At 59.0% G+C, this 24800-nt stretch overlaps 1 protein-coding gene across 1 annotated transcript in view; it reads left to right on the top strand.

Annotated features, from left to right (window-relative positions):
• The window catches only part of LOC140403263 (EVI5-like protein), a 572353-nt gene that overhangs the window by 368421 nt on the left and 179132 nt on the right, over positions 1 to 24800 (top strand). Inside the window, exons 13-15 of the mRNA XM_072491040.1 lie at positions 808 to 936; positions 19650 to 19790; positions 20347 to 20505. Coding sequence (XP_072347141.1) covers positions 808 to 936; positions 19650 to 19790; positions 20347 to 20505 — 429 coding nt within the window. The remainder of the gene's footprint in view (positions 1 to 807; positions 937 to 19649; positions 19791 to 20346; positions 20506 to 24800) is intronic.

A 24800-nucleotide genomic window follows, 5' to 3' on the forward strand; every position in this document is an offset into this window, starting at 1 on the left:
TTGGGGGGGGGGGGGTACAGGGGTCAGGTGAATTGGATTGTGAGGCTGATGCTCGGTGTGGGTTGGTATTGGGGGCGGGGGTACAGGGGTCAGGGTGAATTGGATTGTGAGGCTGATGCTCGGTGTGGGTTGGTATTGGGTGGGGGGGGGGGTACAGGGGTCAGGGTGAATTGGATTGTGAGGCTGATGCTCGGTGTGGGTTGGTATTGGGGGGGGGGGGGGTACAGGGGTCAGGGTGAATTGGATTGTGAGGCTGATGCTCGGTGTGGGTTTGTATTGGGGGGGGGGGGGGTACAGGGGTCAGGGTGAATTGGATTGTGAGGCTGATGCTCGGTGTGGGTTTGTATTGGGGGGGGGGGGGTACAGGGGTCAGGGTGAATTGGATTGTGAGGCTGATGCTCGGTGTGGGTTTGGGTATTGGGGGGGGGGGTACAGGGGTCAGGGTGAATTGGATTGTGAGGCTGATGCTCGGTATGGGTTGGTATTGGGGGGGGGGGTACAGGGGTCAGGGTGAATTGGATTGTGAGGCTGATGCTCGGTGTGGGTTGGTATTGGGGGGGGGGTACAGGGGTCAGGGTGAATTGGATTGTGAGGCTGATGCTCGGTGTGGGTTGGTATTGGGGGGGGGTACAGGGGTCAGGGTGAATTGGATTGTGAGGCTGATGCTCGGTGTGGGTTGGTATTGGGGGGGTGGGGGGGGGGGTACAGGGGTCAGGGTGAATTCGACCTCAGCAGCTGTTTCGGTTGTGTCAAGACTTTCATGGGCTACTTTTGAAATCCGCTTCCATCTTCTTCCCCGCCCCACAGTGTGATCATCGTCATAAAGAGGAGGTTGTCATGCAGCTGAAGATGGAGCTGGAGCAATCGCGATTGCGAGAGGCCGAGTCACTGACTGCACTCAAAGAGATGCAAGACAAAGTTCTGGAAATGGAGAAGGTGAGAAAAATGTGTAGCTGTTGGCGGCTTCAATTGTAGGGGGAACCAACCAGAGTATAGCAGAGGTGCCTGTCTGAAGGGAGGGATGACGTCTCGTCTGTCTGTGGGTTTCTTTACTTTTCGACAGGCTGTGTCCGTCGCCTGGGCCTACATTTGCTGCCCATCCCTAATTTCCTTTGATTGGAGGGGCTTACCCGGCCATTTCAGAGGAGCAGTTAAGAGTCAACCACATTGCTGTGGGTCTGCAGTCACCTGTAGGCCAGACCGGGGAAGGGCGGCAGATTTCCTTCGCCTAAAGGACATTAGTTTCTTACAACAATCTATGTTTCATGGTCACCATTACTGAGATTAAATAATAATCGCTTATTGTCACAAGTCGGCTTCAATGAAGCTGCTGTGAAACGCCCCTAGTCGCCAGATTCCGGCGCCTGTTCGGGGAGGCCGGTACGGAATTGAACCCGCGCTGCTGGCCTTGTTCTGCATTACAAGCCAACTGTTTAGCCCACTGTGCTAAATCAGCCCCGTTCAGAAAAGATTAGCTTTCCAATTCCAGATTTTATTGATTGAATTAGTAATTGCCCTGATGGGATTTGAACTCGTGTCTCCAGACGTTTATCCCAGGCCTTTGAATGACTAGCCCAGTGACATCACCAAGATGCCCCGTCTCCCCCAAATTGTATGAATTGGATTGGCAGCATGGAGATCCAGGTGCTTGGACAGGTCAGACCATCCCATTGAATAGTGGACGTTGCACCTCGAACGTTGGCCCAGCATGCTCTATCACTCCGTACTGTCTATTGATCTGTTCCAATGGGAGGAGGCCTGCAGGAATGTCGCTGGACAATGATCCAGAGGTAACCGGGCGATAGGAGATCAAACCCCTCACAGCCACTGGGAATTTGAACTCTTTTTTTTTTTCATTGAAATACATTTGAAAAAAATCCCACCCCGGATCACTTAGCCTTTTAGAGACGGAAATTGTCCGCTCTCAGCTGGTCGCTCTTCGCATTAGCACAGTGGGCTAAATAGTTGGGTTGCAATGCAGAGCAAGGCCAGCAGCACAGTTCAATTCCCGTACCAGCCTCCCCGAACAGGCGCTGGAATGTGGCAACTAGGGGCTTTTCACAGTAACTTCATTGAAGCCTACTTGTGACAATAAGCTATTATTAGTATTAGTTGGTGCAGCAGAATCAAGGCTGGGTCCTTGAAAGATTATTGAAATACCAAAGTGGAGGCCCATTTTTGCCTCCGCTTAAACCTCCCCACCAACTGCCCCACCGGACAGATTGAGGCTGAGGGCGACACCATTTAGTCCATCGCGTCCGTGTGCTGAAACACTTCCAAATCCCACTGTGAGCAGAGATAACCTAGAAACTAAGAGCAGGAGGAGGCCCCTCGAGTCTGCTCTGCCATTCAATGTGATCATGGCTGACCCTCGATTTCACTGCCATATTCCCGCTTTCTCTCCATCCCCCCTTGACACCGTTAAAATCTAAGAAATGATCCATCTCTTTCTTGAATACATTCAGCGACTTTGGCCTCCACAGCCCCCTGTGGTCGAGAATTCCCCAGCTTCACCACCCTGTGAGTGAAGACATTGTTCCTCATCTCAGTCCTAAATCCTCAGACTGTGTCTCCTGGGTCTAGATTCCCCAATCTGGGGAAACATCCTCCCTGCATCCAGGCTGTCCGGCCCGGTTAGAATTTTATACGTTTCAATCAGATCTCCTCTCGTCATTCTAAACTCCGGCGAATACATGCTTGGAGTGGGGTGATAAACTTCATTTAAGCAGGCTTGTGGAATGGGCAAGCAAGCGGCAGATAAAGTTTAATGCAGAGAATGTTAAGTGATTAATTTTGGTAAGAAGAACAAAGGAGAGGCAATATTAAAATAAAGGGTACAGTTATAAACGTGGGCAGGAGTGGAGGGGGGGGGGGGGGGTGAATGCGCACAAGTCATTCAAAGTGGCAGGACGGGTTGAGCAAGCGGTCAATAAAACCGATGGAATCACAAGCTTTATCAATGGAGGCATAGGGTACAAAAGCAAGGAAGTTATTTCCGACCTGCATCTAGCACTGGTTCAGACTCAGTTGTGTCCAGTTTGGGCTCCACGCTTTAGGGAGGATGTGAAGGTATTGGAGAGAGGGCAGAGAAGATTCCGGACCCATGGATCAGTTACGTAGATGGGTGAAAGGAGCTGGGGTTGTCCTGCTTGGAGGAGGGAAGGTCGAAGGGAGATTTGATCACAAAGTGTCCCAGGGCTGGTCGGGAGAAACTGTTCCCATTGGTGAAAGGATCAATACCCAGAGGGCACTGGGGTTCACTTCCCAAAGAAGCAGGGCCGACAGAAGGAACGACACTCGTACTCAGCGAGTGGTTAGGGTCTGGGATGAGCCGCCGGAGTGTGTGGTGCCGGCACATTCAATTTAAGCCTCCAAAAAAAGAGGTGGATAATTAACCAAGAGAAAAAAACGTCAGGGCGCAACGGAGTGGGACTGGCTGAGTTTTTACAGAGAGCCAGCATGCACGTGACTGGCTGATTGGCCGTCTGTGTGCTGTAACCTTTCTATGATTGGATAAGGATGATGAAAACCTATTGAAAGCGTTGGCAACAGCAGAGGTTTTTGAGCGTTTGAAGGGCCGGATAGCGGGCAGACGGGGGTCGAACGGGAGAGCTTGAGAGAGTGGGTCAAGGCGAGCATAGGTTTTGGCCACTGGTGAGCGAGGGGCCATGCCATGCTGGCTTCGTGCGGGGTGCTTTAAAACCTCTTGGTGTCTGAATAGGGTGTGTGGGGGTGGAGCAGCTTCCAGGGAAATGGCGGAGGGACTGTCTGCAATGATCAGGATCCTGGTCTGAACAGTCTTCAGCCCGTGTGACATGTTGCACCGCATTATGGTGAGTAAGCAGTGTCTCCAACTGATAGGACTGACTCCGTAAGACAGTCACAGAGCAGACCCAACCATGACACCATGTCCATGTTGGCTCTTTGTGCTGACTGAAGGTTCAATTCTCTTCCGGGGGCAGCATGGTAGCACAGTGGTTAGCACTGCTGCTTCACAGCGCCAGGGACCCGGGTTCGATTCCGGGAATCGAACCCGGGACCCTGGCGCGGCGAAGCAACTGTGCTAACCACAATGCTGGCATGCCAGCCACCGTTCCTGATCGTAAACTGACCATGAGCGAGAGGGCACAGATTTACGCTGATTTGCAAAAGAAGCAAATGTGATGTGAGGAAAAAAAATGCGAGCTTTTGGGGTCTTAAATGCGCTTCCTCGTAGCCCTGGTGGAGGCAGGTTCTATTGAGCCATGCAGGAGGGCATTAGATGCTGACTTGAATAGAAGTGGCATTTTAAAAGATTTATGCGCCTGAATCCTCGGGTCTCAGGAGGGCATCCTGAAGGGGGAGGGCAAACAGGCAGAGGTCGTTGTACATATTGGTACTAACGACATAGGCAGGAAGGGGCATGAGGTCCTGCAGCAGGAGTTCAGGGAGCTAGGCAGAAAGTTAAAAGACAGGACCTCGAGGGTTGTAATCTCGGGATTACTCCCTGTGCCACGTGCCAGTGAGGCTAGAAATAGGAAGGTAGAGCAGCTAAACACGTGGCTAAACAGCTGGTGTAGGAGGGAGGGTTTCCGTTATCTGGACCACTGGGAGCTCTTCCGGGGCAGGTGTGACCTGTATAAGAAGGACGGGTTACATCTAAACCGGAGAGGCATAAATATCCTGGCCGCGAGGTTTGCTAGTGTCACACGGGAGGGTTTAAACTAGTATGGCAGGGGGGTGGGCACGGGAGAAATAGGTCAGAAGGTGAGAGCATTGAGGGAGAACGAGGGAATAGGGACAGTGGGGCTCTGAGGCAGAGCAGACAGGGAGAAGTTGCTGAACACAGCGGGTCTGGTGGCCTGAAGTGCATATGTTTTAATGCAAGAAGTATTACGGGTAAGGCAGATGAACTTAGAGCTTGGATTAGTACTTGGAACTATGATGTTGTTGCCATTACAGAGACCTGGTTGAGGGAAGGGCAGGATTGGCAGCTAAACGTTCCAGGATTTAGATGTTTCAGGCGGGATAGAGGGGGATGTAAAAGGGGAGACGGAGTTGCGCTACTGGTTCGGGAGAATATCACAGCTCTACTGCGGGAGGACACCTCAGAGGGCAGTGAGGCTATATGGGTAGAGATCAGGAATAAGAAGGGTGCAGTCACAATGTTGGGGGTTTACTACAGGCCTCCCAACAGTCAGCGGGAGATAGAGGAGCAGATAGGTAGACAGATTTTGGAAAAGAGTAAAAACAACAGGGTTGTGGTGATGGGAGACTTCAACTTCCCCAATATTGACTGGGACTCACTTAGTGCCAGGGGCTTGGACGGGGCGGAGTTTGTAAGGAGCATCCAGGAGGGCTTCTTAAAACAATATGTAGACAGCCCAACTAGGGAAGGGGCGGTACTGGACCTGGTATTGGGGAATGAGCCCGGCCAGATGGTAGATGTTTCAGTAGGGGAGCATTTCGGTAACAGTGACCACAATTCAGTAAGTTTTAAAGTACTGGTGGACAAGGATAAGAGTGGTCCTAGGATGAATGTGCTAAATTGGGGGAAGGCTAATTATAACAATATTAGGCGGGAACTGAAGAACATAGATTGGGGGCGGATGTTTGAGGGCAAATCAACATCTGACATGTGGGAGGCTTTCAAGTGTCAGTTGAAAGGAATTCAGGACCGGCATGTTCCTGTGAGGAAGAAGGATAAATACGGCAATTTTCGGGAACCTTGGATAACGAGAGATATTGTAGGCCTCGTCAAAAGGAAAAAGGAGGCATTTGTCAGGGCTAAAAGGCTGGGAACAGACGAAGCCTGCGTGGAATATAAGGAAAGTAGGAAGGAACTTAAGCAAGGAGTCAGGAGGGCTAGAAGGGGTCACGAAAAGTCATTGGCAAATAGGGTTAAGGAGAATCCCAAGGCTTTTTACACGTACATAAAAAGCAAGAGGGTAGCCAGGGAAAGGGTTGGCCCACTGAAGGATAGGCAAGGGAATCTATGTGTGGAGCCAGAGGAAATGGGCGAGGTACTAAATGAATACTTTGCATCAGTATTCACCAAAGAGAAGAAATTGGTAGATGTTGAGTCTGGAGAAGGGTGTATAGATAGCCTGGGTCACATTGAGATCCAAAAAGACGAGGTGTTGGGTGTCTTAAAAAATATTAAGGTCGATAAGTCCCCAGGGCCTGATGGGATCTACCCCAGAATACTGAAGGAGGCTGGAGAGGAAATTGCTGAGGCCTTGACAGAAATCTTTGGATCCTCACTGTCTTCAGGGGATGTCCCGGAGGACTGGAGAATAGCCAATGTTGTTCCTCTGTTTAAGAAGGGTAGCAAGGATAATCCAGGGAACTACAGACCGGTGAGCCTTACTTCAGTGGTAGGGAAATTACTGGAGAGAATTCTTCGAGACAGGATCTACTCCCATTTGGAAGTAAATGGACGTATTAGTGAGCGGCAGCATGGTTTTGTGAAGGGGAGGTCGTGTCTCACTAACTTGATAGAGTTTTTCGAGGAGGTCACTAAGATGATTGATGCAGGTAGGGCAGTGGATGTTGTCTATATGGACTTCAGTAAGGCCTTTGACAAGGTCCCTCATGGTAGACTAGTACAAAAGGTGAAGTCACACGGGATCAGGGGTGAGCTGGCAAGGTAGATACAGAACTGGCTAGGTCATAGAAGGCAGAGAGTAGCAATGGAAGGATGCTTTTCTAATTGGAGGGCTGTGACCACTGGTGTTCCACAGGGATCAGTGCTGGGACCTTTGCTGTTTGTAGTATATATAAATGATTTGGAGGAAAATGTAACTGGTCTGATTAGTAAGTTTGCAGACGACACAAAGGTTGGTGGAATTGCGGATAGTGATGAGGACTGTCAGAGGATACAGCAGGATTTAGATTGTTTGGAGACTTGGACGGAGAGATGGCAGATGGAGGTTAATCCGGACAAATGTGAGGTAATGCATTTTGGAAGGTCTAATGCAGGTAGGGAATATACAGTGAATGGTAGAACCCTCAAGAGTATTGAAAGTCAGAGAGATCTAGGAGTACAGGTCCACAGGTCACTGAAAGGGGCAACACAGGTGGAGAAGGTAGTCAAGAAGGCATACGGCATGCTTGCCTTCATTGGCCGGGGCATTGAGTATAAGAATTGGCAAGTCATGTTGCAGCTGTATAGAACCTTAGTTAGGCCACACTTGGAGTATAGTGTTCAATTCTGGTCGCCACACTACCAGAAGGATGTGGAGGCTTTAGAGAGGGTGCAGAAGAGATTTACCAGAATGTTGCCTGGTATGGAGGGCATTAGCTATGAGGAGCGGTTGAATAAACTTGGTTTGTTCTCACTGGAACGAAGGAGGTTGAGGGGAGACCTGATAGAGGTCTACAAAATTATGAGGGGCATAGACAGAGTGGATAGTCAGAGGCTTTTCCCCAGGGTAGAGGGGTCAATTACTAGGGGGCATAGGTTTAAGGTGTGAGGGGCAAGGTTTAGAGGAGATGTACGAGGCAAGTTTTTTACACCGAGGGTAGTGGGTGCCTGGAACTCGCTGCCGGAGGAGGTGGTGGAAGCAGCGACGATAGTGACATTTAAGGGGCATCTTGTCAAATACATGAATAGGATGGGAATAGAGGGATACGGACCCAGGAAGTGTAGAAGATTGTAGTTTAGTCGGGCAGCATGGTCGGCACGGGCTTGGAGGGCCGAAGGGCCTGTTCCTGTGCTGTACGTTTCTTTGTTCTTTGGGCACCCCCTGAATTTAGCCTTGTGCCGTTTAGAGAGTACCCTAATCCAAAACGGGGAACCGCACACTTGGTTTTGCCCGTTCTGTGGAAAGGTAGCAGCAAAGGTGAACGGAAGGTTACACGAGGGTTAATACTGCCTCTGCTTCACACATGATTTCTGGTTTTAAAAAAAGGCGCCAGGAAACGGTGGTAAGGGTGACACTTGAGATTTTTTTTTCCTTGCCGCAACGTCTAAATGTAGTGATTCGTTCGAGTGACTACGTGGAAACTGCTTGTTCGGCCAGTGCTTTCCTTCTACTGTTCGATGATCTGATCGCAATCGCTGAACATTGGGTGTTGTGTAAAGAACACCTCCTTTCACAAGAGTCGCCCATGGGTTTACAGAGCTGTCTGTCTGCACTTTGCTGCAGATTGTCAGGCCCGTCGGGGCCCTTGACGCCTGCAGCTGGTATCAAGGGATTGAGGCGTCTGAATGTGGCCAGCGAACTTTGGGATTGTCCCTGTCATCCGGACCATCCTCTGAGCCGGGCAGCCACCTGAAAGGTCTCGTGCAGCTGATCAAGAGTCGGTTCCTTCAAATTGCCATGTGTGCCCTTGTGTGAACATCGATCAATTGTCCGCCCACTCCCAAAGATAGATCAGGGGGAGCGTTGGACAAAACAGTCGGATATTGCCTTCTCACTGAATCCCTTCAGAAATTAGCGCCTTGTGTGCTGAGCGGACTCAACGCGCCAAATGGCCTCCGTCTTATGGTTGGTGGTGGAGGCAGAGACCATTTTGTTTTATAAATTTAGAGTACCCAATTCATTTTTTCCAATTAAGGGGCAATTTAGCGCGGCCAATCCACCTACCCTGCACATCTTTGGGTTGTGGGGGCGAAATCCACGCAGACACGGGGAGAATGTGCAAACTCCACACGGACAGTGACCCAGAGCCGGGATCGAACCTGGAACCTCGGCGCCGTGAGGCAGCAGTGCTAACCACTGCGCCGCCCTGCTGACCTGAGACCCTCTTTTAAAGGTACCTGGATCTGCACCACAGGAGCAGAATGAGGCCATTCGGCCCATCTGGCTGCTCCGCCATTCAATCACGGCTGATATTTTTCTCAACCCCATTCTTCTGCCTTCTCCCCATAAACCTTAATGCCCTTAAATGCTGCAAGCTGCAGGGATATGAGAGAGAGCGGGGGGGCAGGGGGAGAGCGGGGAGCGGGGGGGGCAGGGGGAGAGAGCGAGGGGGCAGGGAGAGCGGGGGGACAGGGGGAGAGCGGGGTTGGGCGGGGGGGTCAGGGAGAGAGAGCGGGGGGGCAGGGAGAGCGGGGGGACAGGGGGAGAGCGGGGTTGGGCGGGGGGGTCAGGGAGAGAGAGCGGGGGGGGCAGGGAGAGAGAGCGGGGGGGTGGGGAGAGAGAGGGGGGGTGGGGAGAGAGAGCGGGGGGTAGGGAGGGAGAGCGGGGGGTAGGGAGGGAGAGCGGGGGGTAGGGAGGGAGAGCGGGGGGTAGGGAGGGAGAGCGGGGGGTAGGGAGGGAGAGCGGGGGGTAGGGAGGGAGAGCGGGGGGTAGGGAGGGAGAGCGGGGGGTAGGGAGGGAGAGCGGGGGGTAGGGAGGGAGAGCGGGGGGTAGGGAGGGAGAGCAGGGGGTAGGGAGGGAGAGCGGAGGGTAGGGAGGGAGAGCGGGGGGTAGGGAGGGAGAGCGGGGGGTAGGGAGGGAGAGCGGGGGGTAGGGAGGGAGAGCGGGGGGTAGGGAGGGAGAGCGGGGGGTAGGGAGGGAGAGCGGGGGGTAGGGAGGGAGAGCGGGGGGGCAGGGGAGAGCGGGGGGGCAGGGGAGAGCGGGGGGGCAGGGGAGAGCGGGGGGGCAGAGGAGAGCGGGGGGGGCAGGGGGAGAGCGTGGGTGGGCGGGGAGAGTGCGGGGGGGCAGGGAGAGAGAGCGGGGGGGTGGGGGGAGAGCCGGGGAGAGCGGGAGGGAGAGCGGGGGGACAGGGGAGAGCGGGGGGGCAGGGGGAGAGCGTGGGTGGGCGGGGAGAGAGAGCGGGGGGGGGTGGGGGGAGAGCGGGGGGGGGCAGGGGGGAGGGCGGGGAGAGAGCGGGGGGGCTGAGGGAGAGCGGGGGGGTGGGGAGAGAGCGGGGGGGGGGCGGGGAGAGAGCGGGGGGGCTGAGGGAGAGCGGGGGGCGGGTGGAGAGCGGGGGGGCGGGAGTGGGCGGGGGGAGAGCGGGGGGGCAGGGAGAGGGGGCGGGGGGAGAGCGGGGGGGGCGAAGGAGAGAGAGTGGGGGGGTAGCGCGGGGGGGGCGGGAGAGAGAGCGGGGGGTGGGAGAAGAGCGGGGGGAGAGAGGGCGGGGGAGGGGGGGCGGGGGAGAGAGCGGGGGGCATTGAGAGAGAGCAGGGGAGTCAGGGGGAGAGCGGGGGGGGCAGGGGGAGAGCGGGGGGGGCAGGGGGAGAGAGCGGGGGGGCAAGGGGAGGGGGGGGCAGGGAGTCCATCACCGATATCCCCGACTGTCCATCACCGATATCCCCGACTGACCATCACCGATATCCCCGACTGACCATCACCGATATCCCCGACTGACCATCACCGATATCCCCGACTGACCATCACCGATATCCCCGACTGACCATCACCGATATCCCCACCCCCGACTGACCATCACCGATATCCCCACCCCGACTGTCCATCACCGACACCCCCACCCACCCCTGACTGACCATCACCGACACCCCCACCCAACCCCGACTGACCATCCCCGATATCCCCACCCAACCCCGACTGACCACCACCGATATCCCCACCCCCGACTGACCACCACCGATATCCCCACCCCCCGACTGACCGTAACCGATATCCCCACCCCCGACTGACCATCACCGATATCCCCGACTGACCGTCCCCGATATCCTCACCCCCGACTGACCATCCCCGATATCCCCACCCCCGACTGACCAGCCCCGATATCCCCACCCCCGACTGACCAGCCCCGATATCCCCACCCCCGACTGACCATCCCCGATATTCCCACCCCCGACTGTCCATCACCGATATCCCCACCCCCGACTGACCATCCCTGATATTCCCACCCCCGACTGTCCATCACCGATATCCCCACCCCCGACTGACCATCCCTGATATCCCCACCCCCGACTGACCATCCGGGGTAGGTCTTGCCTTACTAATCTTATTGAATTCTTTGAGGACCAAGCATGTGGATGAAGGTAAAGCAGTGGATGTAGTGTACATGGATTTTAGTAAGGCTTTTGATAAGGTTCCCCATGGTAGGCTTCTGCAGAAAGTAAGGAAGCATGGGATAGTGGGAAATTTGGCCAGTTGGATAACAAACTGGCTAACCGATAGAAGTCAGAGAGTGGTGGTGGATGGCAGTTGGTGGATCCCAGTTACCAGTGGCATACCACAGGGATCAGTTCTGGGTCCTCTGCTGTTTGTGATTTTCATTAATGACTTGGATGAGAGAGTTGAAGGGTGGGTCAGTAAATTTGCAGACGATACGAAGATTGGTGGAGTTGTGGATAGTAAGGAGGGCTGTTGTCGGCTGCAAAAAGACATAGATAGGATGCAGAGCTGGGCTGAGAAGTGGCAGATGGAGTTTAACCCTGAAAAGTGTGAGGTTGTCCATTTTGGAAGGACAAATATGAATACGGAATACAGGGTTAACGGTAGAGTTCTTGGCAATGTGGAGGAGCAAAGAGATCTTGGGGTCTATGTTCATACATCTTTGAAAGTTGCCACTCAAGTGGATAGAGCTGTGAAGAAGGCCTATGGTGTGCTCGCGTTCATTAACAGAGGGATTGAATTTAAGAGCCGTGAGGTGATGATGCAGCTGTACAAAACTTTGGTAAGGCCACATTTGGAGTACTGTGTACAGTTCTGGTCACCTCATTTTAGGAAGGATGTGGAAGCTTTGGAAAAGGTGCAAAGAAGATTTACCAGGATGTTGCCTGGAATGGAGAGTAGGTCTTACGAGGAAAGGTTGAGGGTGCTAGGCCTTTTCTCATTAGAACGGAGAAGGATGAGGGGCGACTTGATAGAGGTTTATAAGATGATCAGGGGAATAGATAGAGTAGACAGTCAGAGACTTTTTCCCCGGGTGGAACAAACCATTTCAAGGGGACATAAATTTAAGGTGAAAGGTGGAAGATATAGGAGTGATATCAGAGGTAGGTTCTTTACCCAGAGAGTAGTGGGGGCATGGAATGCACTGCCTGTGGAAGTAGTTGAGTCGGAAACATTAGGGACCTTCAAGCAGCTATTGGATAGGTACATGGATTACGGGAAAATGATATAGTGTAGATTTATTTGTTCTTAAGGGCAGCACGGTAGCATTGTGGATAGCACAATTGCTTCACAGCTCCAGGGTCCCAGGTTCGATTCCGGCTCGGGTCACTGTCTGTGCGGAGTCTGCACGTCCTCCCCGTGTGTGCGTGGGTTTCCTCTGGGTGCTCCGGTTTCCTCCCACAGTCCAAAGATGTGCAGGGTAGGTGGATTGGCCAATGATAAATTGCCCTTAGTGTCCAAAATTGCCCTTGGTGTTGGGTGGAGGTGTTGAGTTTGGGTGGGGTGCTCTTTCCAAGAGCCGGTGCAGACTCGGGGCCGAATGGCCTCCTTCTGCACTGTAAATTCAATGATAATCTATGATTAATCTAGGACAAAGGTTCGGCACAACATCGTGGGCCGAAGGGCCTGTTCTGTGCTGTATTTTCTATGTTCTATCCCCGACTGACCATCACCGATATCCCCACCCCGACTGATGACCACCGACACCCCCACCCACCCCTGACTGACCATCACAGATATCCCCACCCCCGACTGACCATCACCGATATCCCCACCCCCGACTGACCATCACCGATATCCCCACCCCCGACTGACCATCACCGATATCCCCGACTGACCATCACCGATATCCTCACCCCCGACTGACCATCGCCGATATCCCCACCCCCGACTGACCATCGCCGATATCCCCACCCCCTTCTGACTATCACGACACCCCCGCCCACCCCCGACTGACCATCACCGATATCCCCACCTCAGACTGACCGTCACCGATATCCCCACCCCCGACTGACCACCACCGATATCCCCGACTGACCATCACCGATATCCCCACCTCCGACTGACGATAACCGATATCCGCACCCCCGACTGACCATCACCGATATCCCCGACTGACCGTCACCGATATCCCCGACTGACCGTCACCGATATCCCCGACTGACCGTCACCGATATCCCCGACTGACCATCACCGATATCCCCGACTGACCATCACCGATATCCCCGACTGACCATCACCGATATCCCCGACTGACCGCCACCGATATCCCCACCCCCGACTGACCGCCACCGATATCCCCACCCCCGACTGACTACCACCAACACCCCCACGCTCACCCACCCCGACACACCAGTTGACCTGATGAACCTACTGTCTCCCTGGTTGGGGCTGTACCCGCACCTCCGCAGCGCTCACACGGCGACGTCCGCGGCGCTCACTCGGCGACCTCCGCAGCGCTCACACGGCGACCTCCGCAGCGCCCCAACGACGACCTCCGCAGCGCTCACACGGCGACCTCCGCAGCGCTCACACGGCGACCTCCGCAGCGCCCCAACGGCGACCTCCGCAGCGCTCACACGGCGACCTCCGCAGCGCTCACACGGCGACCTCCGCAGCGCTCACACGGCGACCTCCGCAGCGCTCACACGGCGACCTCCGCAGCGCTCACACGACGACCTCCGCAGCGCCCCAACGACGACCTCCGCAGCGCTCACACGGCGACCTCCGCAGCGCTCACACGGCGACCTCCGCAGCGCTCACACGGCGACCTCCGCAGCGCTCACACGGCGACCTCCGCAGCGCTCACACGGCGACCTCCGCAGCGCTCACACGGCGACCTCCGCAGCGCTCACACGGCGACCTCCGCAGCGCTCACACGGCGACCTCCGCAGCGCTCACACGGCGACCTCCGCAGCGCTCACACGGCGACCTCCGCAGCGCTCACACGGCGACCTCCGCAGCGCTCACACGGCCACCTCCGCAGCGCTCACACGGCGACCTCCGCAGCGCCCCAACGACGACCTCCGCAGCGCTCACACGGCGACCTCCGCAGCGCTCACACGGCGACCTCCGCAGCGCCCCAACGACGACCTCCGCAGCGCCCCAACGGCGACCTCCGCAGCGCTCACACCGCGACCTCCGCAGCGCTCACACGGCGACCTCCGCAGCGCTCCAACGACGACCTCCGCAGCGCTCCAACGGCGACCTCCGCAGCGCTCGCACGGCGACCTCCGCAGCACTCACACGGCGACCTCCGCAGCGCTCACACGGCGACCTCCGCAGCGCCCCAACGACGACCTCCGCAGCGCTCACACGACGACCTCCGCAGCGCTCACACGGCGACCTCCGCAGCGCTCACACGGCGACCTCCGCAGCGCTCACACGGCGACCTCCGCAGCGCTCACACGGCGACCTCCGCAGCGCCCCAACGACGACCTCCGCAGCGCTCACACGGCGACCTCCGCAGCGCTCACACGGCGACCTTCGCAGCGCTCCAACGGCGACCTCCGCAGCGCTCACACGGCGACCTCCGCAGCGCTCCCACGGCGATCTACGCAGCGCTCCAACGGCGACCTCCGCAGCGCTCACACGGCGACCTCCGCAGCGCTCACACGGCGACCTCCGCAGCGCTCACACGGCGACCTCCGCAGCGCCCCAACGACGACCTCCGCAGCGCTCACACGGCGACCTCCGCAGCGCCCCAACGGCGACCTCCGCAGCGCTCACACGGCGACTTCCGCAGCGCTCACACGGCGACCTCCGCAGCGCTCCAACGGCGACCTCCGCAGCGCCCCAACGACGAACTCCGCAGCGCTCACACGGCGACCTCCGCAGCGCTCACAGCGCGACCTCCGCAGCGCTCACACGGCGACCTCCGCAGCGCTCACACGGCGACCTCCGCAGCGCTCCAACGGCGACCTCCGCAGCGCTCACACGGCGACCTCCGCAGCGCTCACACGGCGACCTCCGCAGCGCCCCAACGACGACCTCCGCAGCGCTCACACGGCGACCTCCGCAGCGCCCCAACGACGACCTCCGCAGCGCTCACACGGCGACCTCCGCAGCGCTCACACGGCGACCTCCGCAGCGCTCACACGGCGACCTCCGCAGCGCTCACACGGCTACCTCTGCAGCGCTCACACGACGACCTCCGCAGCGCTCACACGGCGACCTCCGCAACGCTCACACGGCGACCTCCGCAGCGCCCCAACGGCGACCTCCGCAGCGCCCCAACGGCGACCTCCGCAGCGCCCCAACGACGACCTCCGCAGCGCTCACACGGCGACCTCCGCAGCGCTCACACGGCGACCTCCGCAGCGCTCACACGGCGACCTCCGCAGCGCTCACACGGCGACCTCCGCAGCGCTCACACGACGACCTCCGCAGCGCTCACACGGCGACCTCCGCAGCGCTCACACGGCGACCTCCGCAGCGCTCACACGGCGACCTCCGCAGCGCTCACACGGCGACCTCCGCAGCGCTCCAACGACGACCTCCGCAGCGCTCACACGGCGACCTCCGCAGCGCTCACACGGCGACCTCCGCAGCGCTCCAACGGCGACCTCCGCAGCGCCCCAACGACGAACTCCGCAGCGCTCACACGGCGACCTCCGCAGCGCTCACACCGCGACCTCCGCAGCGCTCACACGGCGACCTCCGCAGCGCTCACACGGCGACCTCCGCAGCGCTCCAACGGCGACCTCCGCAGCGCTCACACGGCGACCTCCGCAGCGCTCACACGGCGACCTCCGCAGCGCTCACACGGCGACCTCCGCAGCGCCCCAACGACGACCTCCGCAGCGCTCACACGGCGACCTCCGCAGCGCCCCAACGACGACCTCCGCAGCGCCCCAACGACGACCTCCGCAGCGCTCACACGGCGACCTCCGCAGCGCTCACACGGCGACCTCCGCAGCGCTCACACGGCGACCTCCGCAGCGCTCACACGGCGACCTCCGCAGCGCTCACACGACGACCTCCGCAGCGCTCACACGGCGACCTCCGCAGCGCTCACACGGCGACCTCCGCAGCGCCCCAACGACGACCTCCGCAGCGCTCACACGGCGACCTCCGCAGCGCCCCAACGACGACCTCCGCAGCGCTCACACGGCGACCTCCGCAGCGCTCACACGGCGACCTCCGCAGCGCTCACACGGCGACCTCCGCAGCGCTCACACGGCGACCTCTGCAGCGCTCACACGACGACCTCCGCAGCGCTCACACGGCGACCTCCGCAGCGCCCCAACGGCGACCTCCGCAGCGCTCCAACGGCGACCTCCGCAGCGCCCCAACGGCGACCTCCGCAGCGCTCCCACGGCGACCTCCGCAGCGCCCCAACGGCGACCTCCGCAGCGCCCCAACGACGGCCTCCGCAGCGCCCCAACGGCGACCTCCGCAGCGCCCCAACGGCGACCTCCGCAGCGCTCACACGGCCACCTCCGCAGCGCCCCAACGGCGACCTCCGCAGCGCTCACACGGCCACCTCCGCAGCGCTCACACGGCCACCTCCGCAGCGCCCACACGGCCACCTCCGCAGCGCTCACACGACGACCTCCGCAGCGCTCACACGACGACCTCCGCAGCGCTCCAACGGCGACCTCCGCAGCGCTCCAACGGCGACCTCCGCAGCGCTCCAACGGCGACCTCCGCAGCGCTCCAACGGCGACCTCCGCAGCGCTCACACGGCGACCTCCGCAGCGCTCACACGGCGACCTCCGCAGCGCTCACACGGCGACCTCCGCAGCGCTCACACGGCGACCTCCGCAGCGCTCACACGGCGACCTCCGCAGACCTCCGCAGCGCTCACACGGCGACCTCCGCAGCGCTCACACGGCGACCTCCGCAGCGCTCCAACGGCGACCTCCGCAGCGCTCCAACGGCGACCTCCGCAGCGCTCCAACGGCGACCTCCGCAGCGCTCCAACGGCGACCTCCGCAGCGCCCCAACGGCGACCTCCGCAGCGCTCACACGGCCACCTCCGCAGCGCTCACACGGCGACCTCCGCAGCGCTCCAACGGCGACCTCCGCAGCGCTCCAACGGCGACCTCCGCAGCGCTCCAACGGCGACCTCCGCAGCGCTCCCACAGTGACCTCCGCAGCGCCCCAACGGCGACCTCCGCAGCGCTCACACGGCGACCTCCGCAGCGCTCCCACGGCGACCTCCGCAGCGCTCCCACGGCGACCTCCGCAGCGCTCCCACGGCGAACTCCGCAGCGCTCCCACGGCGACCTCCTCAGCGCTCCCACGGCGACCTCCGCAGCGCTCACACGGCGACCTCCGCAGCGCTCCCACGGCGACCTCCGCAGCGCTCCCACGGCGACCTCCGCAGCGCTCCCACGGCGACCTCCGCAGCGCTCCCACGGCGACCTCCGCAGCGCTCCCACGGCGACCTCCTCAGCGCTCCCACGGCGACCTCCGCAGCGCTCCCACGGCGACATCCGCAGCGCTCCCACGGCGACCTCCGCAGCGCTCCCACGTCGACCTCCGCAGCGCCCCAACGGCGACCTCCGCTGCGCTCACACGGCGACCTCCGCAGCGCTCACACGGCGACCTCCTCAGCGCTCCCACGGCGACCTCCGCAGCGCCCCAACGGCGACCTCCGCTGCGCTCACACGGCGACCTCCTCAGCGCTCACACGGCGACCTCCGCAGCGCTCCAACGGCGACCTCCGCAGCGCCCCAACGACGACCTCCGCAGCGCTCCAACGGCGACCTCCGCAGCGCTCCAACGGCGACCTCCGCAGCGCTCACACGGCGACATCCGCAGCGCTCCCACGGCGACATCCGCAGCGCTCCCACGGCGACCTCCGCAGCGCTCCCACGTCGACCTCCGCAGCGCCCCAACGGCGACCTCCGCTGCGCTCACACGGCGACCTCCGCAGCGCTCACACGGCGACCTCCTCAGCGCTCCCACGGCGACCTCCGCAGCGCCCCAACGGCGACCTCCGCTGCGCTCACACGGCGACCTCCTCAGCGCTCACACGGCGACCTCCGCAGCGCTCCAACGGCGACCTCCGCAGCGCCCCAACGACGACCTCCGCAGCGCTCCAATGGCGACCTCCGCAGCGCTCCAATGGCGACCTCCGCAGCGCCCCAACGACGACCTCCGCAGCGCTCCAACGGCGACCTCCGCAGCGCTCCAACGGCGACCTCCGCAGCGCTCCAACGGCGACCTCCGCAGCGCTCACACGGCGACCTCCGCAGCGCTCACACGGCGACCTCCGCAGCGCTCCAACGGCGACCTCCGCAGCGCTCACACGGCGACCTCCGCAGCGCTCACACGGCGACCTCCGCAGCGCTCAGACGCCGATGTCCGCAGCGCTCACAAGGCTTAGCTCAGTGGGCACGGACGGCTGGTTCGTGATGCAGAACAAGGCCAGCAGCCCGGGTTCAATTCCCCGTACCGGCTGAGGTCATTCGGGAAGACCCCGCCTTCCCAACCTCGCCCCTCGCCTGAGGTGTGGTGACCCTCGGGTTAAATCACCACCTGTCAGCTCGCCCCCCTCAAAGGGGAAAGCAGGCGATGGTCACCTGGGAGTATGGCGTCTTTACCTTAGCTAGCCAATGGCGTACTGGGATTGTCACTGGGTTTGTAATCCAGGTTCCAATCCCTCCTCGGCAGATGGTGATATAATTGAATTTAACAAAAAATCCTTCACAGCGCCTGGGTCCCAGGTTCGAGTCCCCGCTGGGTCACTGGGTCGTGCGGAGTCTGCGCGGGTTTCCTCCGGGTGCTCCGGCTTCCTCCCACAATTCCCGAAAGACGTGCTGTTAGGTGAATTGGACATTCTGAATTCTCCCTCTGTGACCCGAACAGGCTCCGGAATGTGGCGACGAGGGGCTTTTCACAGTAACTTCATTGCAGTGTTAATGTAAGGCTACTTGTGACACTAATAAAGATTATTATTATTCTCATGAATGCTGGCCGAGCTAGTGACACCCGCGTTGACGGGGAGGTACTTGGTTACCCTGACAGGTGTTATGGGCCAGGGTTCAGAGAGCCCCAAAGTGTTTCATGGAGTTCACCTGACCCACAACTTTGAATAGATTGTGGTCTGGGGAGCACACGGCCCACTCTACAGGTGTGGGACAGCAGAAATCTACAGTACTTTTAAATTAAAACACTTTATTTATGAAACCAGTTAACACTTTATAAACCCACAGTAAACATCTCAACAACTATCAACACCAATAAATCCCCCCAAAATACAGTACTCTCTAAGTAACTCTTAATCTTTCCTTGTAACATCCATAAGATAAAAAGAACCCTTTATACAGAAAGCGCTCTACTACTGTTCTACTGAGAACAGTTACCACTTTGAAATCACCAAATGAACATTCTTCAGCTTGCACAGATTCAGACACATCTCGCTGTGACTGCAGCGTCTCCAAATCTAAAACAAAACGAAACACACCCTGCAGCAAACAGCCTAAAACAAAAGTAAAAAGCTGACAGACAGCTCAGCTCCACCCACACTCTGACATCACTGATAAACACCCATTTCTTAAAGGTACATCCACGACTGATATTTTTATAAACACCCATTTCTTAAAGGTGCACATGACACGGAGCAATGGTTTCACAATGGAAGACTGGTTGGCTACCTCTGGTGAATCCTCTGAGAAGATTTACTGGGGGAGGTTTACTGTCTCAGTCAGTACAGCAACCAAAATCCTTTAACGCACCAGTCTGCTGAGGCCAGGACTGCACTCTTTGAGATTAAAATGGTGTCTGAGACATACCATCAGGAACAAATAATTACATTTTCTAGAATGGATTCAACAATGCTTGTTTACTGAATGAAGTGTTTCTGGGGCATCTGTTCAGAATACCCAGGAGGATTTGTAAATCCCCTCAATTGATGAATTGCAGAGAAACAACGCGCTCCCAGACGAGAACAACATTGCGCGGTTGCAGGAGGAGCTGAATGCGTTGAAGCTGCGCGAGGCCGAGGCGGTCACCTCCATGAAAGAGCTGCACCAGCAGGTGAAGAACTTGGATGAACACTGGCAGGTGAGCAAGGTGTGCAGCGGGCCCCCGGAGCTCTTCCTGTAGTCCTCCGTCTTCTCCGTGCCCCCGCGCCGCCGTTTCGATCGGATTCCCACGGTATGAGGGTGCAATGAAAGCTGCTTCCATTGTTTTGATGCAGATCACATAAAACTGCAGCGGCCGAGTGCGTAGCCGCCATTCATCACCAACCGTTCACTCAGCAGCTGTGCTGAACCTGCTGAACTGAAATACAACTCTGCAGGCGGCATAGCGGGCAGCAGGGTAGCACAGTGGTTAGCACTGCTGCTTCACAGCTCCAGGGCCCCAGGTTCGATTCCCGGCTTGGGTCACTGTCTGTGCGGAGTCTGCACGTTCTCCCCGAGTCTGCGTGGGTTTCCTCCGGGTGCTCCGGTTTCCTCCCTTCAAGTCCCGAAAGACGTGCTGTTAGGTGAAATGGACATTCTGAATTCTCCCTCCGTGTACCCGAACAGGCGCCGGAATGTGGCGACTAGGGGCTTCATTGCAGTGTTAATGTAAACCTTGTGACGCTAATGAAGATTACTGTTGTGATTATATTCAGCGCCACCTCTCGCGAACAGGAAGTCGCTGGAAGGACTCCCCCCGGAAGAACGCCACCAACGAGCTCCACAATGAGCTGATGACGGTGCGCTTCAGCGAAGCCCAGGCACAGGCCGAACTGAGGGAACTGAGGCATAAAGTACTGGAGCTGGAGACACAGGTACTGGCGCAGAGTCCAGGTGGGCTGTATTCCATTCCACTGGGATCCCTACCACCACTGCCATCAGCAAGATTCACTTCCCGGCAGCTCGCAGAATTCTATTTTATCCAATCGCTGGATGACCTCTGTCATGGCCAGTAATTATTGATCAGCCAGTAATTATTGATCAGCCAGGAATTATTGATCAGCCTCTCCGTTTTTTAAAAAAAAAATTATTAAAGTTTTCACAAAATATCAACAACAAAATGTAAAAGGAACCCAATAGAATTAAATACAAAACAAAACAACCCCGTGCCCCCTCCTCCTATACATAAATAATATATTAACACCCGCCGAAACACATAACAAACATAGCAATATATACACCCCCTCAGATCCCCCAGTATAGACAAATAAAATAGAACCCCCCCCGCTGCCGCTCTGCCAGGAAGTCCAAGAACGGTTGCCACTGCCTGAAGAACCCTTGTACCGATCCCCTTAAGGCGAATTTCACCCTCTCCAATTTAATGAACCCTGCCATATCGTCGATCCAGGATTCCACGCTTGGGGGCCGCGCATCCTTCCACTGAAGAAGAATCCTTCGCCGGGCTGCCAGAGACGCAAAGGCCAGAATACCGGCCTCTTTCGCCTCCTGCACTCCCGGCTCCTCTGCAACCCCAAATATTGTGAGCCCCCAGCCTGGTTTGTCTCTGGATCCTACCACCCTTGACACCGTCCTCGCTACGCCCTTCCAAAATTCCTCCAGCGCTGGGCATGCCCAGAACATATGGGTGTGATTTGCTGGGCTCCCTGAGCACCTAACACACCTGTCCTCACCCCCAAAGAACCTGCTCATCCTTGTCCCGGTCATGTGTGCCCTGTGCAGCACCTTAAACTGTATGAGGCTGAGCCTCGCGCACGAAGAGGAAGAGTTCCCCCTCCCTAGGGCATCTGCCCACGTCCCCCCCTCGATCTCCTCTCCCGACTCCTCCTCCCACTTACTTTTCAGCACCTCCATCAAGGCCTCCTCCTCCTCCTGCATCACCTGGTATGTTGCCGACATCTTCCCCTCTCCAACCCACGACCCCGAGAGCACCCTGTCCTGTACTGTGTGTGGCGGCAGCAGCGGGAATTCCACCACCTGCCGCCTGGCAAACGCCCTTACCTGCAGATACCTAAAGGTGTTCCCCAGGGGGAGCCCGTACTTCTCCTCCTGCTCACCCAGGCTCGCGAACTTCCGGTCCCCCAACCTTCTTATCCCTGCCCTGTGCCACCCCGAAAACCTTCCATCTATTCTCCCTGGGACAACCCGGTGGTTCCCCCGTATCGGGATCCACACGGAGGCCCCCACTTCCCCCTGTGCCGCCTCCATTGCCCCCAAATTTTGAGGGCAGCTGCCACCACCGGGCTCGTGGTATACCTCCTTTGAGGGAGCGGCAGTGGCGCCGTTGCCAGCGCCTCCAGACTCGTACCTACACAGGGCACCGTCTCCAGCCTCTTCCATGCTGCCCCCTCCCCCTCCATCACCCACTTGCGCACCATCGCCGCATTGGCGGCCCAGTAGTACCCACAGAGGTTGGGCAGCGCCAGCCCCCCCATCCCTACTCAGCTCCAGGAACACCCTACTCGCCCTCGGAGTCCCTCGCGCCCACACAAACCCCGTTATGCTCCTGTTGACCCGCCTAAAGAAGGCTTTCGAGATAAGAATGGGGAGACACTGGAACATCTTGACTGACTGCACCCTACCCGCCTGGGACAGCGGCAACGCGTCCCACCTCTTAAACTCCTCCTCCATTTGCTCTCCCAGCCTCGAGAAATTAAGTCTATGCAGGGCCCCCCAGCTCCTGGCCACCTGGACCCCCAAATACCTGAAGCCCTTTTTAGTGGGAGCTCGCCAATCCCCCTCTCCTGGTCCCCTGGGTGAACCACGAACAACTCGCTCTTCCCCATGTTGAGCTTGTACCCTGAGAAATCGCCGAACTCCCTGAGGAGCCTCATTACCTCCGGCAATCCCCCCACCGGGTCCGCCACATATAGCAGCAGGTTGTCTGCATAGAGCGACACCCTATGCTCCTCCCCACCCCGCACCAGCCCCTCCAGTTCCTCAACTCCCTCAGTGCCATAGCCAGGGGTTCAATCGCCGGTGCGAAGAGCAGGGGGGACAGGGGACACCCCTGCCTCGTCCCTCGATGCAACCGAAAGTACTCAGACCTCCTCGTGTTCGTGGCCACACTCTCCATCGGGACCTCATACAACAGCCTAACCCACCTGACAAACCCCTCCCCAAACCCGAACCTCTTCAGCACCTCCCACAAGTACCCCCACTCTACCCTATCGAAGGCCTTTTCAGCGTCCATCGCTGCCACTATCTCCGCCTCCCCCTCCCTCGCCGGCATCATAATAACGTTCCGGAGCCTCCGCACATTTGCGTTCAACTGCCTCCCCTTCACGAACCCCGTCTGGTGTTCGTGGATGATCTGCGGCACACAATCCTTAATTCTCGTGGCTAAGACCTTCGCCAGCACCTTTGTATCTACATTTAACAATGAAATCGGCCTGTAAGACCCACATTGCAGGGGATCCTTGTCCCGCCCGGGACATCGTCGGGGGTAAAGCCCTCCCTTGCCTCATTGAAGGTCCTAACCAGCAACGGGCCCAACAGGTCCACATATATTTTGTAAAATTCGACCGGGAAACCATCCGGCCCCGGTGCCTGCCCCGCCTGCATGCTCCCTATCCCTTTGGCCAGCTCCTCCAGCCCAATCGGGGCCCCCAGTCCCGCCACCAGTCCCTCCTCCACCTTCAGGAACTTCAGTTGGTCCAGAAAGCGGCCCATTCCCCCCCCCCCCCCGCCCCCCCCCCCCTCCTCCGGTGGGGGCTCGGACCGATACAGTTCCTCATAAAAGTCCCTCGCCTCTCGGTTGTGAAGGTGGTGGTGAGTCATGTCTGGCCCCTGCTCAGCCGCTTCAGGAAGCAGTTTAAAAATAACCCCGCTCATTGATGTGGGATCTCAAGGCCGGGCAGTTCCGTGGTCACCGGTAATGATGCTGTCTTCGTATTTCTGATTTATTTCTCGAACTAAACTTCAATTTCCCAGCTGCTATTTTCGCTCCCTGAGCTTACTTCGCGGGCAAACGTCAAGGCACCAACCACAGATAAATCATTGGTGAACACAGAAATATATGGGTTAGTTTACGAAGGCGCGGGTAGCACTGTTACGCGGTCGGAGAACTTATACAGGTGCCTGAGCCTGGGAGCTTTCTCAGAGCAAACTGAGTCGGAGTCACATGATACGTTGCATCACCCCCCCCCCCCCCCCCCCCAACACCTGCAAACAGCAGTTGCCTCGCTGTGGGTCAATGAATGGGGGGGTCACAAGAAATCAAATCGCGTTCATCAGTGGCGCGGTGCTCGGCCCGGTGCTCGGCCCGGTGCTCGGCGCGGTGCTCAGGCCGGTGCTCGGTGCGGTGCGGTGCTCGGCCCGGTGCTCGGCTCGGCGCGGCGCTCGGGCCGGTGCTCGGCGCGGCGCTCGGGCCGGTGCTCGGCGCGGCGCTCGGGCCGGTGCTCGGCGCGGTGCTCGGCGCGGTGCTCGGCTCGGCCCGGTGCTCGGCTCGGCGCGGTGCTCGGCCCGGTGCTCGGCCCGGTGCTCGGCCCGGTGCTCGGCGCGGTGCTCGGCGCGGTGCGGTGCTCGGCGCGGTGCTCGGCGCGGTGCTCGGCTCGGTGCGGTGCTCGGCCCGGTGCTCGGGCCGGTGCTCGGCGCAGTGCTCGAGCCGGTGCTCGGCGCGGTGCTCGGCGCGGTGCGGTGCTCGGCGCGGTGCTCGGCCCGGTGCTCGGCGCGGTGCTCGGCTCGGTGCGGTGCTCGGCCCGGTGCTCGGCTCGGCGCGGTGCTCGGGCCGGTGCTCGGCGCGGTGCTCGGGCCGGTGCTCGGGCCGGTGCTCGGCGCGGTGCTTGGCGCGGTGCTCGGCGCGGTGCTCGGGCCGGCGCTCGGCCCGGCGCTCGGCCCGGCGCTCGGCCCGGCGCTCGGCGCGGTGCGGTGCTCGGCGCGGTGCTCGGCCCGGTGCTCGGCCCGGCGCTCGGCCCGGTGCTCGGCGCGGTGCGGTGCTCGGCGCGGTGCTCGGCCCGGTGCTCGGCGCGGTGCTTGGCGCGGTGCGGTGCTCGGCGCGGTGCTCGGGCCGGCGCTCGGCCCGGCGCTCGGCCCGGTGCTCGGCGCGGTGCTCGGGCCGGTGCTCGGCGCGGTGCTCGGGCCGGTGCTCGGCGCGGTGCTCGGGCCGGTGCTCGGTGCGGTGCTCGGCGCGGTGCTCGGCTCGGTGCTCGGC

Source organism: Scyliorhinus torazame, chromosome 27 (genome assembly GCF_047496885.1).
Source record: "Scyliorhinus torazame isolate Kashiwa2021f chromosome 27, sScyTor2.1, whole genome shotgun sequence".
Lineage (NCBI taxonomy): Eukaryota > Metazoa > Chordata > Chondrichthyes > Carcharhiniformes > Scyliorhinidae > Scyliorhinus > Scyliorhinus torazame.